This window comes from Palaemon carinicauda, chromosome 14 (genome assembly GCF_036898095.1).
Source record: "Palaemon carinicauda isolate YSFRI2023 chromosome 14, ASM3689809v2, whole genome shotgun sequence".
Classification (NCBI taxonomy): Eukaryota; Metazoa; Arthropoda; class Malacostraca; order Decapoda; family Palaemonidae; genus Palaemon; species Palaemon carinicauda.
In genome coordinates, this window is record NC_090738.1 from 128,962,807 (window position 1) to 128,977,601 (window position 14,795).

Genomic DNA, 14,795 nt, shown 5'->3' on the forward strand with positions numbered 1-14,795 from the left:
TTTTTTTTTTTTTTTTTTTTTTTTTTTTAAGCACATTTTGCAGTACATTTTTTTAAATTGCTCTAACAGCCTTAATTTTCAATATTAAACTTACCCGATAATCATGTAGCTGTCAACTCCGTTGCCCGACAGAATTCTATGGAGGGATACGCCAGCTATCACAATACTAGAAGGGGGTGTACTTACCAGCGCCACCTGTGGCCAGGTACTCAAGTACTTCTTGTTGACACCTCCTCAATTATTCCTCTGTCGTGCTTCCGGCAAGACGTTCTGGGATACGCTTATGTTCTTGGAGTATTTTCACGACTTTGGTGAAGTATTTCTCTTTGATTTCGGCTGTCGCTTTACTGGAAACTTCTATATTATCTTCGTTAGCTTTTGGAATTTATTTGATTAATTATGGTGTCGAAGAGAGTATGAACTCTCTTTCACCTTTCAATGGCCGACCCTTCCCTTAGACGGAAGTGTTGGTGTCTAAGAGAGTATAGACTCTCTTTCTTAAGTTTGTAACAAAAGTTATAGATTTATTTTATATCTCTCCGCCTCTTATAGGCCTCTTCGATTAACTTCCTTTTATTATAAACTTATTAAAATTAATTTTTATATTTGTTTATATTCGACCTTCCTAATAGTAGGCGGTCTTTTCTTGGTACCGAAGTTAATTAACATTGAGCCCGTCATTTCGGTTTTACCTGTTAACATATTATGCTATTTTAATGTCTTTGAAAGAATTTCTTTGATAGTCTAGTACTGTTTTCAAAGTTGAACTAACGTTTTGTTTTGTCTCTGCAGTTGTTGACGTTCAGAACGTTCAACTTGCACTCTATCGTTACGATAGAGAAAGAGTTTTCACGGTTTCACGTTGCAGTAAGAGTAACCGTGTCTAGCGTTTTGTTCATTCTTTCTTAACTTAATGGTTTTGATCCTAATAAAGGAACTTTTCATTTTGGGAAATATTTCAGTTTTTTCCTTTAACAATAATATGTTTTAACGATATATATGATTGGGCTCTTCTCTCAGGTTCTAAGTCAAGAGAGAGAGAGAGAGAGAGAGAGAGATAGAGACGGAGGGAGAAAGAGGAGAATAAACGTTTCATTCAAGCCTGCCAGGCGTACGAATAACGTTGTTATCGTTTTTTACTCTTCTCCCTAGTCTCTTTAGGGGAAGAAGGTAAACGTTTCTAGAGTGATCTAGTGTTTAGTCTCTTTCCAGCCACTGAATTATTTATCTTTCATTAGATTTTTCTGTTACATTGTAATTCTGTTTTCGCAATTACTAACTTTTGAGAAAGGATAGAATTGCGTGTTTCAGGTACAAACCACTTAAAGTTTCGAGTTCAGTGAAATAAGTGCAAACAGAAAATCAAAGTGATAAGTGATTAGCGCAAAGTTCAGTGTTGTGCGTGAGGGTACTTCTGTGCGCGCCAGTCGTCCTCCCAGTCCGGGACCTCTTGCAAGCTCCCAAGCCCAGGGGAGAAGCAATGTCGAAGGGCAGAAGGGTTCAGCAGGCCTTGATCGGCGCACAGAAGTATCCTCGGTGGTTGTGGGCGTGTCTTACCGAGACCGTCACTCCCACCCGCAGACGATTGAGCCCTTATTTTGCTCGTCTGCAGAAGAAATTTAGGGGAGAAAACGCTGGTCTCAGGTCTCAAGACCTCTTAAACGTAAAGTCCAGACCTATGCCAGACGTACGAAGTTAGAGTTCAACAACCCGGATGCAGTCATTGGGTTAGCTCTGACTCTCCTCAGTCATCAGTTGAATGCACTCCGCCTAAGAGGAGTAAGGTTCTGCCACAACAGAGCTCGACTGTTAAGGCTTTACCTCAGCCTACTGTAGTTTCTGCCGACCCCAAGTGGACTCTACTACAGTCCATGCAAGCACTGCTTTCGGACTTGATGCGTGAGTGTCGGGCTGAGAGTGTTGCGCCTCCGCCTCCGCCTACACTCCCTCCGCCTGCGCTCGCTCCGCCTGATCGCAGTTCCACCTGCCAGGCGTACGATGTTGAGCCACGTTCTGAGTTTGCTGTTCCCAGTGGTGTTCAGCCTCCGCCTTCCTTAAGGCAACTTTTACAATGGGATCAGGAGGATTATACCTCTCTTCCTCCGCCTCCACTTGCTGCTCCACCAGTGATGCAACACTCGGTTGAGGTACAACAACCTCTCCCGTCCATGAGTCAGTCTCCTCAGCTCTCGCTGCAGCGAGCTCAACCCTCCTCAAGGCAAGCACCTCAACACCTTAGCCTTGCGCCTCAGGAGCCTCAACTTGCGAGATTTTTACTGCGTTCTGCGCAGCCACTACCTTTTCGCTCTCAGCTCACACCGCAGGAACCTCAACTCGTTCCTCAGGAACTTGCTACTGCGCATCCGCCAACCACTCAGCAAGCGCAACCCTTGAGTTCAGCCACTCATGCCAGGAGTCAGCCTCCTCCACCCATGAGCCTACCTTCTGCTGATCAGCCTTTGCAGACTGAGCCTCAGGTGTTCCCTCAACAGAGTCTTGAAGAGGAAACCACAACTATTGTTGTTCCAGCTCGTTCTGACTCTGCTGTTCAGCATACCTTACCTCCATTTTCAAACCTATGATAATGGAGGTTATTTGTATTACTTATAAAAATATATTTGTATTCCTGGCAATATATTTTTAACAATATCGCAAAATATGGCAAAATATGAATCATGAGTTATGAATGTAAGGTATATATTATGTTGATATTAAAACCCCATGCAAGCATGCATAAAGCACTCTAGCACTGGTCATGGAAGTTCTGAGGAATGTTAAACGCCATGCACACGCTCTGCTTACCTTACATGCTCTGCTCACAGCATGCTCTGCATACTACATGCTCTGCATACAGCATGCTCTGCATTCAGCATGCTCTGCATACAACATGCTCTACATACAGCATGCTCTGCATACAGCATGCTCTGCATACAACATGCTCTGCACACAGCATGCTCTGCATTCAGCATGCTCTGCATACAACATGCTCTGCATACAGCATGCTCTGCATACAGCATGCTCTGCATTCAGCATGCTCTGCATACAACATGCTCTACATACAGCATGCTCTGCATACAGCATACTCTGCATACAACATGCTCTGCATACCTTACCGCATGCTTCTCAGTCACACATCTTTGGTTGTTGCCAACTCACTAGACTGTCAAGCAGTTTCATAACGTTGCCTTCTAGTCTGCTGCTTTTGCACCAGTGAACCCTCACTGAGAGAACTTAGCTTTTCTAGGATATGGTCCCTGTAGATGAGAAAGTTCTTTTCTCCCTCCTTCTGATATTCCCTTGAGGACTCTGTCATTTGGAGGGAGCCTTTAGCTGCATAGCCTCCTATGGACTTTTATTTAAGCATAACATGCTTCCAGGGAAGGTAATGGTTCCACTTCAGTCGCTAATCCCGTCTGTTACCACACCTGCTCCCATAGACCTTGAGCTGTGTTACAAGACATGCAGTCCAAGCTTAGTCCTTGTTAGAGGATTTTTTGTTTACGGAGTCAATGTGTCACGGGGAAGACGTTCAACAACCAACAGAAGTGACTTGTTGTGACGCAGTGCGGCAACCTCAGCAACCCGATAAGGAGTTTGTCTGTACGACCCAGACAGTCTAGACAGATTCGGGTTGTCACTGTACTTCCTCGCTTGCCCATGATTGACAGTTCACAGACTGTGCAGCAGTACCATGATCTTGTGTCCGGCTCCGTCAGACGACTGGCTTTTAAGAGCTCCCACAAGTCGTTGCTGTCTGGAGATTTTCAAATGGACTATGGATCTGACCAAGGAACTGGGCCTCCTGGTCAATTTTGAGAAGTCTCAGCTCGTCCCATCCCAGACCATTGTCTCCTTGGGTATGGATCTTCAGAGTCGAGCTTTTCGGACTTTTCCGTCGGCCCCAAGGATCTTCCAAGCCCTAGAATGCATCCAGAGCATGCTGAGAAGGAACCGATGCTCAGTCAGGTAGTGGATGAGTCTAACAGGGACACTTTCATCGCTGGCCCTGTTCATCGTGTTAGGGAGACTCCACCTCCCCCCCCTTCAGTATCATCTAGCTGCTCACTGGATAAAGGACATGACGCTAGAGACGGTCTCAGTCCTGTTTCCGAAGAGAGGAGGTCTTCTCTCGCGTGGTGTAAGAACAGCTTTCTTCTCAAGGAAGTCTACCTTTGGCTGTTCAGAAACACAACCGCCGTCTCCTCTCGGACGCATCAGACACGGGCTGGGGTGCGACTTTGGACGGACAAGAATGCTCGGGAACTTGGAATCAGGAGCAAAGGACACTTCACATCAATTGCAAGGAGTTGTTGGCGGTTATTCTGGCCTTGATAAACTTCAAGTCCCTCCAGCTTAACAAAGTGGTGGAGGTGGACTCTGACAACACCACAGCCCTGGCTTATATCTTCAAGCAGGGAGGGACTCTTTCGTGGAAGTTGTTCTAGATCGCAAGGGACCTACTCATCTGGTCTAAAGATCGAAAGCTAACTGGTAACGAGGTTCATTCAGGGCGGTATGAATGTCATGGCAGATCACCTCAGACGGAAGGGTCAGGTCATCCCCACAGAGTGGACCCTTCTCAAGAATGTTTGCAGCAGACTTTGGGCCCTGTGGGGTCAGCCAACCATAGATCTGTTCACTACCTCGATAACCTAGAGACTCCTGTTGTATTGTTCTCCGATTCCAGACCCAGCAGCAGTTCACGTGGATGCTTTTCTGCTGGATTGGTTCCATCTCGACCTGTATGCATTCCCGCCGTTCAAGATTGTCAACAGGGTACTTCAGAAGTTCTCCTCTCACAAAGGGACACGGCTGACGTTGGTTGGCTCCGCTCTGGCCCGCGAGAGAATGGTTCTTAGAGGTACTGCAATGGCTGGTCGACATTCCCAGGACTCTTCCTCTAGGAGTGAACCTTCTAAGTCTACCTCACGTAAAGAAGGTACACCAATCCTCCACGCTCTTCGTCTGACTGCCTTCAGACTTTCGAAAGACTCTCAAGAGCTAGGGGCTTTTCGAAGGAAGCAGCCAGAGCGATTGCCAAAGCAAGGAGAACATCCACTCTCAGTATCTATCAGTCTATAGGGGAAGTCTTCCGTAGCTGGTACAAGACCAATGCAGTTTCCTCAACCAGTACCACTGTAACCCAGATTGCTGACTTCCTGTTATATCTAAGGAAAGTAAGATCCCTTTCAGCTCCTACGATCAAGGGTTACAGAAGTATGTTGGCAGCGGTTTTCCGCCACAGAGGCTTGGATCTTTCCACCAACAAAGATCTACAGGACCTCCCTAGGTCTTTTGAGACCTCAAAGGAACGTCGGTTGTCCACTCCAGGCTGGAATCTAGACGTGGTCCTAAGGTTCCTTATGTCATCAAGATTTGAACCTCTCCAATCAGCCTCTTTTTAGGACCTCACATTAAAAACTCTTTTCCTCGTGTGCTTGACAACAGCTAAAAGAGTAAGTGAGATCCACGCCTTCAGCAGGATCATTGTTTTCACATCTGAAACGGCTACATGTTCCTTGCAGCTCGGTTTTTGCTAAACGAGCTTCCTTCACGTCCTTGGCCTAAGTCGTTCGAGATCCCAAGCCTGTCCAACTTGGTGGGGAATGGTCTGAAGAGAGTACTTTGCCCAGTTAGAGCTCTTAGGTACTATCTAAAAAGGTCTTAACCTTTACAAGGACAATCAGAAGCCTTATAGTGTGCTATCAAGAAACCTTCTTTTCCAAGTTCTAAGAACTCAGTTTCTTACTATTCAGGCTTCTGATTAGAGAAACACATTCTCATCTGAAGGAAGAAGACCTTGCTTTGCTGAAGGTAAGGACACATGAAGTGGAAGCTGTGGCTACTTCAGTGGCCTTCAAACAGAGCCATTCTCTGCAGAGTGTTATGGATGCAACCTATTGGAGAAGCAAGTCAGTGTTCGCATCATTCTATCTCAAAGATGTCCAGTCTCTTTACGAGTACTGCTACACCCTGGGACCATTCGTAGCAACGAATGCAGTAGTAGGCGAGGGCTCAGCCACTACATTCCCATAATCCCATAACCTTTTAACCTTTCTCTTGAATACTTTTTATGGGTTGTACGGTCGGCTAAGAAGCCTTCCACATCCTTGTTGATTTGGCGGGTGGTCAATTCTTTCTTGAGAAGCGCCGAGGTTAAAGGTTGTGATGAGGTCCTTTAGTATGGGTTGCAGCCCTGTATACTTTAGCACCTTTGAGTTGATTCAGCCTCCCAAGAGGAACGCTGCGCTCAGTAAGGAAGACGATCTTATTAAAGGCAGAGTAACGGTTCAAGTCGACTTCCTTACCAGGTACTTATTATTTCATTGTTATTGTGGATAACTGATTATATGAAATACGGGATACTTAGCTATCCTTTAATCTTGTACACTGGTTTTCACCCACCCCCCTGGGTGTGAATCAGCTACATGATTATCGGGTAAGTTTAATATTGAAAAATGTTATTTTTATTAGTAAAATAAATTTTTGAATATACTTACCCGATAATCATGATTTAATTGACCCTCCCTTCCTCCCCATAGAGAACCAGTGGACCGAGGAATAATTGAGGAGGTGTCAACAAGAAGTACTTGAGTACCTGGCCACAGGTGGCGCTGGTAAGTACACCCCCTTCTAGTATTGTGATAGCTGGCGTATCCCTCCATAGAATTCTGTCGGGCAACGGAGTTGACAGCTACATGATTATCGGGTAAGTATATTCAAAAATTTATTTTACTAATAAAAATAACATTTTTCATCATAGAGAGGTCAGGTTGGTCTCATTCTCTTGGAAAATTCCTGAAGTTTCTCAAAAAATTATCAAAAATATGCAAAAAAAAATGTAAATAGCAGTTTTTTGCAAGGACGTACCGGTACGTCCATGGGGGTAAAGTGATGAGTTTTGTGAAACGTACCAGTACGTCCATTGGGGGTAAAAGGGTTAATGTTTTTTTATCAATAAACATTACTCTAAATTTGAGCTTCAATGATTTCTGTTATTTTGACATTTACTATTTGACCACAGTAGCTAGTGTCTATTTCTTACTTCACATTAAGATGTGCTCTTTATGTGCAGCCAAATGGAAGGTTTGAGACCAACAAGAAGATATGCCTTAGCATTTCTGGACACCATCCGGAAACCTGGCAGCCCTCGTGGAGCATTCGCACAGCGCTTCTAGCCATCATTGGTTTCATGCCAACTCCTGCTAATGGTACAATTGGCTCACTGGACTACACAGCACAGGAGCGAGCCAAACTGGCAAAAAAGTGAGTACAGTTTTTATTTTCTTTTGTATTTTATGTAACTTTTAATTCTTGTATTCTTGAAAGCCTTAGAAATTGGGTAGGTTATATTTGTATAGATGTAGAATCCTCAAAAATATTGAATTTTAATTAATGTGAACCTTATTACTATTTGAGTGACCTCCTCCCAGCACCTACCATCTGGTTTACCAGCTGTGACTTACGGTTAACAGTCAGACATTATTTGAGGTTTCATATTTTTGTATGAGAAAAGATGTGCTTATGTTAGGCTTAAATGTATTTAACATCATTGTCTGGCATAGTAATATACATACCAAGTGATTTTGGTTTAATGCTTTGGGTTTTCATAATCAGTTTTATTTAATAAACCTCTGTTATTTACTTTTATCAGATCCCAAGAATTCGAATGTGCAGAATGTGGATGCATTGCCAAGTTATTAAAAGAGAGAACGGGAGACAACAAAGACTTCCAGTTAGAAGCACGGGAGGTCATGGGCCAGGTGTCGGTTACAGCTAAGGTAAGGGCTTAGAGTTATTCTCATTATTTCCCTTTCAGGAGAAACTTTGTATCCTTATTTATGTAGAGGGTTTTATCAGATGTGATTATACTGTACTTTCTGAGTTTAGTGTTTAAATTTTTCAATATTAAACTTACCCGATAATCATGTAGCTGTCAACTCCGTTGCCCGACAGAATTCTACGGGAGGGATACGCCAGCTATCACTAAACTAGAAGGGGGTGTACTCACAAGCGCCACCTGTGGCCAGGTACTACAGTACTTGTTGTTGACGCCACCTCACTTTTTCCTCTGTCGTGCTTCCGGCAAGACGTTCTTGGATACGCTTATGATTTTGGAGTATTGTTCACGGTTTGGTGAAGTATTTCTCTAAAATTTGCAGCTATTCGCTATACTGGAAACTTCTATATTAGCTTAGTTAGCTTTTGGAATTAAATTGATTAATTATGGTGACGAAGAGAGTATGAACTCTCTTTCACCTTTTAATGGCCGACCCTTCCCTTAGACGGAAGTGTTGGTGTCTAAGAGAGTATAGACTCTCTTTCTTAATTTTGCTTAACAAAAGTTATAGATTTATTTTATATCTCTCCGCCTTTTATAGGCCTCTTCGATTAACTTCCTTTTATTATAAAATTATTAAAATTAATTTTTATATTTGTTTATATTCGACCTTTCCTAATAGTAGGCGGTCTTTTCTTGTACCGAAGTTAATTAACATTGAGCCCGTCATTTCGGTTTTACCTGTTAACATATTATGCTATTTTAATGTTTTTGAAAGAATTTCTTTGATAATCTCGTACTGTTTTCAAAGTTGAACTAACGTTTTGTTTTGTCTCTGCAGTTGTTGACGTTTCAGAACGTTCAACTTGCGCTCTATCGTTACGATAGAGAGAGAATTTTCACGGTGTCACGTTGCAGTAAGAGTAACCGTTTCTAGCGTTTTGTTCATTCTTTCTTAACTTAATGGTTTTAATTCTACAAAGGAACTTTTCATTTTGGGAAATATTTTCCTTTAACAATAATATGTTTTAACGATATAGTATATGATTGGGCTCTTCTCTCAGGTTCTAAGTCAAGAGAGAGAGAGAGAGAGAGAGAGAGAGAGATAGAGACGGAGGGAGAAAGAGGAGGATAAACGTTTCGTTTAAGCGAGTAACGTTGTTATCGTTTTTACTCTTCTCCCTAGTCTCTTTAGGGGAAGAAGGTAAACGTTTCTAGAGTTTTTTCTTGTTCTCAAGCTTTATGCGGTGAGAGAATTTAAACGTAGTTTATTTGATCTAGTGTTTAGTCTCTTTCCAGCCACTGAATTATTTATCTTTCATTAGATTTTTCTGTTACATTGTAATTCTGTTTTCGCAATTACTAACTTTTGAGAAAGGATAGAATTGCGTGTTTCAGGTACAAACCACTTAAAGTTTCGAGTTCAGTGAAATAAGTGCAAACAGAAAATCAAAAGTGATAAGTGATTAGCGCAAAGTGTCAGTGTTGTGCGTGAGGGTACTTCTGTGCGTGTCAGTCGTCCTCCCAGTCCGGGACCTCTTGCAAGCTCCCAAGCCCAGGGGAGAAGCAATGTCGAAGGGCAAAAGGGTTCGGCAGGCCTTGATCGGCGCACAGAAGTATCCTCGGTGGTTGCGGGCGTGTCTTCCAGAGACCGTCACTCCCACCTGCAGACGATTGAGCCCGTCTTTTACTCGTCCGCTGATCAATTGTCAGGGAAGAAACGCTGGACTCAGGTCTCTAGACCACTCAAACGCAGAGTCCAGTCCGCGAGTGCTCAACCGGGCTGCAGTCATTGGCTCAGCTCTGACTCGCCGCAGTCATCTGTCGACTGCACTCCGCCCAAGAGGAGTAAGGGTCTGCTGCAACAGATCTCTGCTGTTAAGGCTTTGCCTCAGCAGACCTTAGTGTCTGCCGACCCCAAGTTGGCTCTACTGCAGTCCATGCAGTCACAACTTTCAGCATTGATGCGTGAGTGTCGGGCTGAGAAGGTTGCGCCTCCGCCTCCGCCTGCACTCGCTCCGCCTGCGCTCGCTCCGCCTGACCGCAGTACCGCCTGCCAGGCGTACGATGTTGAGCCACGTTCTGAGTTTACTGTTCCCAGTGGTGTACAGCTCCCTCCGCCTTCCTTAAGGCAACCTCAGCAATGGGATCAGGAGGCTTATACCTCTCTTCCTCCGCTTCCACTTGCTGCTCCACCATTGATGCAACACTCGGTTGAGGTACAACAACCTCTCCCATCCATGAGTCAGTCTCCTCAGCTCTCGCTGCAGCGAGCTCAACCCTCCTCAGGGCAAGCTCCACAACACCTTAGCCTTGCGCCTCAGGAGCCTCAACTCGCGAGACATTTACTACGTTCTGCGCAGCCTCTACCTCATCGCTCTCCGCTTGCTACTCCGCTTCCGCCAACCACTCAGCAAGCGCAACCCTTGAGTTCAGTCACTCATGCTATGAGTCAGCCACCTCAACGCATGCATCTGCCACTTTCTCCTCAACTTGAGAAATTACAAATGACAATAATAACACCTCATTACTTTCATAACTTGCATTTGTAATCATATACATGTGTGCCTACACAAACATTATGATAATGGAGGTTATTTGTCTTACTTATATAAAAATATATATGTATTCCTTGCAATATATTTTTAACAATATCGCAAAATATGGCAAAAATATCTTCAAAACAAAAATGAATCATGAGTTATGAATGTAAGGTAAATATTATGTTGATATTAAAACCCCATGCAAGCATGCATGAAGCACTCTAGCACTGGTCATGGAATTTCTGAGAAATGTTAAACGCCATGCAACACGCTCTGCTTACCTTACAGCATGCTCTACATACAGCATGCTCTGCATACAGCATGCTCTGCATACAGCATGCTCTGCATACAGCATGCTCTGCATACAACATGCTCTGCATACAGCATACTCTGCATTCAGCATGCTCTGCATACAACATGCTCTACATACAGCATGCTCTGCATACAGCATGCTCTGCATACAACATGCTCTGCATACAGCATGCTCTGCATTCAGCATGCTCTGCATACAACATGCTCTGCATACAGCATGCTCTGCATTCAGCATGCTCTGCATACAACATGCTCTACATACAGCATGCTCTGCATACCTTACCGCATGCTTCTCAGTCATACATCTTTGGTTGTTGCCAACTCACTAGACTGTCAAGCAGTTTCATAACGTTGCCTTCTAGTCTGCTGCTTTTGCACCATTGAAACCCTCACTGAGAGAACTTAACTTTTCTCGGATATGGTCCCTGTAGATGAGAAAGTGCTTTTCTCCCTCCTTCTGATATTCCCTTGAGGACTCTGTCATTTGGAGAGGAGCCTTTAGCTGCGTAGCCTCCTATGGACTTTTATTTAAGCATAACATGCTTCCAGGGAAGGTATTGGTTCCACTTCAGTCACTAACCCCGTCTGTTACCACACCTGCTCCCATAGACCTTGAGCTGTGTTGCAAGACATGCAGTCCAAGCTTAGTCCTTGTTAAAGGATTTTTTGTTTACGGAGTCAGTGTGTCACTGGGAAGACGTTCAACAACCAGCAGAAGTGACTTGTTGTGACGCAGTGCGGCAACCTCAGCAACCCGATAAGGAGTTGTCTGTACGACCCAGACAGTCTAGACAGCTTCGGGTTGTCACTGTACTTCCTCGCTTCCCCATGGTTGACAGTTCACAGACTGTGCAGCAGTACCATGATCTTGTGTCCGGCTCCGTCAGACGACTGGCTTTTAAGAGCTCCCACAAGTCGTCGCTGTCTGGAGATTCTCAGATGGACTATGGATCTGACCAAGGAACTGGGCCTCCTGGTCAATTTTGAGGAGTCTCAGCTCATCCCATCCCAGACCATTGTCTCCCTGGGTATGGATCTTCAGAGTCGAGCTTTTCAGGCTTTTCCGTCGGCCCCAAGGATCTTCCAAGCCCTAGAATGCATCCAGAGCATGCTGAGAAGGAACCGATGCTCAGTCAGGTAGTGGATGAGTCTAACAGGGACACTTTCATCGCTGGCCCTGTTCATCGTGTTAGGGAGAATCCACCTCCCCCCCTTCAGTATCATCTAGCTGCTCACTGGATAAAGGACATGACGCTAGAGACGGTCTCAGTTCCTGTTTCCGAAGAGAGGAGGTCTTCTCTCGCGTGGTGTAAGAACAGCTTTCTTCTCAAGGAAGTCTACCTTTGGCTGTTCAGAAACCCGACCGCCGTCTCCTCTCGGACACATCAGACACGGGCTGGGGTGCGACTTTGGACGGACAGGAATGATCGAGAACATGGAATCAGGAGCAAAGGACACTTCACATCAATTGCAGGAGTTGTTGGCGGTTCTTCTGGCCTTGATAAACTTCAAGTCCCTCCAGCTTAACAAAGTGGTGGAGGTGGACTCTGACAACACCACAGCCCTGGCTTACATCTTCAAGCAGGGAGGGACTCTTTCGTGAAGTTGTTCTAGATCGCAAGGGACCTCCTCATCTGGTCTAAAGATCGAAAGCTCACGCTGGTAACGAGGTTCATTCAGGGCGGTATGAATGTCATGGCAGATCACCTCAGCCGGAAGGGTCAGGTCATCCCCACAGAGTGGACCCTTCTCAAGAATGTTTGCAGCAGACTTTGGGCCCTGTGGGGTCAGCCAACCATAGATCTGTTCGCTACCTCGATAACCTAGAGACTCCTGTTGTATTGTTCTCCGATTCCAGACCCAGCAGCAGTTCACGTGGATGCTTTTCTGCTGGATTGGTTCCATCTCGACCTGTATGCATTCCCGCCGTTCAAGATTGTCAACAGGGTACTTCAGAAGTTCTCCTCTCGCAAAGGGACACGGCTGACGTTGGTTGGCGCCGCTCTGGCCCGCGAGAGAATGGTTCTTAGAGGTACTGCAATGGCTGGTCGACATTCCCAGGACTCTTCCTCTAGGAGTGAACCTTCTACGTCTACCTCACGTAAAGAAGGTACACCCAATCCCCCACGCTCTTCGTCTGACTGCCTTCAGACTTTCGAAAGACTCTCAAGAGCTAGGGGCTTTTCGAAGGAGGCAGCCAGAGCGATTGCCAAAGCAAGGAGAACATCCACTCTCAGAATCTATCAGTCTCAAGGGGAAGTCTTCCGTAGCTGGTACAAGACCAATGCAGTTTCCTCAACCAGTACCACTGTAACCCAGATTGCTGACTTCCTGTTATATCTAAGGAAAGTAAGATCCCTTTCAGCTCCTACGATCAAGGGTTACAGAAGTATGTTGGCAGCGGTTTTCCGCCACAGAGGCTTGGATCTTTCCACCAACAAAGATCTACAGGACCTCCCTAGGTCTTTTGAGACCTCAAAGGAACGTCGGTTGTCCACTCCAGGCTGGAATCTAGACGTGGTCCTAAGGTTCCTTATGTCATCAAGATTTGAACCTCTCCAATCAGCCTCTTTTTAGGACCTCACATTAAAAACTCTTTTCCTCGTGTGCTTGACAACAGCTAAAAGAGTAAGTGAGATCCACGCCTTCAGCAGGATCATTGTTTTCACATCTGAAACGGCTACATGTTCCTTGCAGCTCGGTTTTTGCTAAACGAGCTTCCTTCACGTCCTTGGCCTAAGTCGTTCGAGATCCCAAGCCTGTCCAACTTGGTGGGGAATGAACTGGAGAGAGTACTTTGCCCAGTTAGAGCTCTTAGGTACTATCTAAAAAGGTCTTAACCTTTACGAGGACAATCAGAAGCCTTATAGTGTGTTATCAAGAAACCTTCTTTTCCAAGTTCTAAGAACTCAGTTTCTTACTATTCAGGCTTCTGATTAGAGAAACACATTCTCATCTGAAGGAAGAAGACCTTGCTTTGCTGAAGGTAAGGACACATGAAGTGGGAACTGTGGCTACTTCAGTGGCCTTCAAACAGAGCCATTCTCTGCAGAGTGTTATGGATGCAACCTATTGGAGAAGCAAGTCAGTGTTCGCATCATTCTATCTCAAAGATGTCCAGTCTCTTTACGAGTACTGCTACACCCTGGGACCATTCGTAGCAACGAATGCAGTAGTAGGCGAGGGCTCAGCCACTACATTCCCATAATCCCATAACCTTTTAACCTTTCTCTTGAATACTTTTTATGGGTTGTACGGTCGGCTAAGAAGCCTTCCACATCCTTGTTGATTTGGCGGGTGGTCAATTCTTTCTTGAGAAGCGCCAAGGTTAAAGGTTGTGATGAGGTCCTTTAGTATGGGTTGCAGCCCTGTATACTTTAGCACCTTTGAGTTGATTCAGCCTTCCAAGAGGAACGCTGCGCTCAGTAAGGAAGACGATCTTATTAAAGGCAGAGTAACGGTTCAAGTCGACTTCCTTACCAGGTACTTATTATTTCATTGTTATTGTGGATAACTGATTATATGAAATACGGGATACTTAGCTATCCTTTAGTCTTGTACACTGGTTTTTCACCCACCCCCCTGGGTGTGAATCAGCTACATGATTATCGGGTAAGTTTAATATTGAAAAATGTTATTTTCATTAGTAAAATAAATTTTTGAATATACTTACCCGATAATCATGATTTAATTGACCCACCCTTCCTCCCCATAGAGAACCAGTGGACCGAGGAAAAAGTGAGGTGGCGTCAACAACAAGTACTGTAGTACCTGGCCACAGGTGGCGCTTGTGAGTACACCCCCTTCTAGTTTAGTGATAGCTGGCGTATCCCTCCCGTAGAATTCTGTCGGGCAACGGAGTTGACAGCTACATGATTATCGGGTAAGTATATTCAAAAATTTATTTTACTAATGAAAATAACATTTTGTCGTTGATAATAGATTAATAGTACTTAGATAGAGGGTATTGTTAAAAGAAGGTAAGTCTCTCTCTCTCTCTCTCTCTCTCTCTCTCTCTCTCTCTCTCTCTCTCTCTCTCTCTCTCTCTCTCTCTCTCTCTCATATGCTATTGTTAACCTTATCTGTTCAGTATGTTTTTGTCTGAAGATCATTCTGTTGTGGGGGGTACAGCTGGCTTTCACGGGGCAGAATCCCTGAGA

General features: G+C 44.8%; 1 protein-coding gene across 1 annotated transcript in view; it reads left to right on the plus strand.

Moving 5' to 3' along the window:
• LOC137653771 (ubiquitin-conjugating enzyme E2 J1) overlaps positions 1 to 14,795 on the plus strand; it is a 39,205-nt gene that overhangs the window by 14,475 nt on the left and 9,935 nt on the right. Inside the window, exons 3-4 of the mRNA XM_068387401.1 lie at positions 7,076 to 7,266; positions 7,655 to 7,781. Coding sequence (XP_068243502.1) covers positions 7,076 to 7,266; positions 7,655 to 7,781 — 318 coding nt within the window. The remainder of the gene's footprint in view (positions 1 to 7,075; positions 7,267 to 7,654; positions 7,782 to 14,795) is intronic.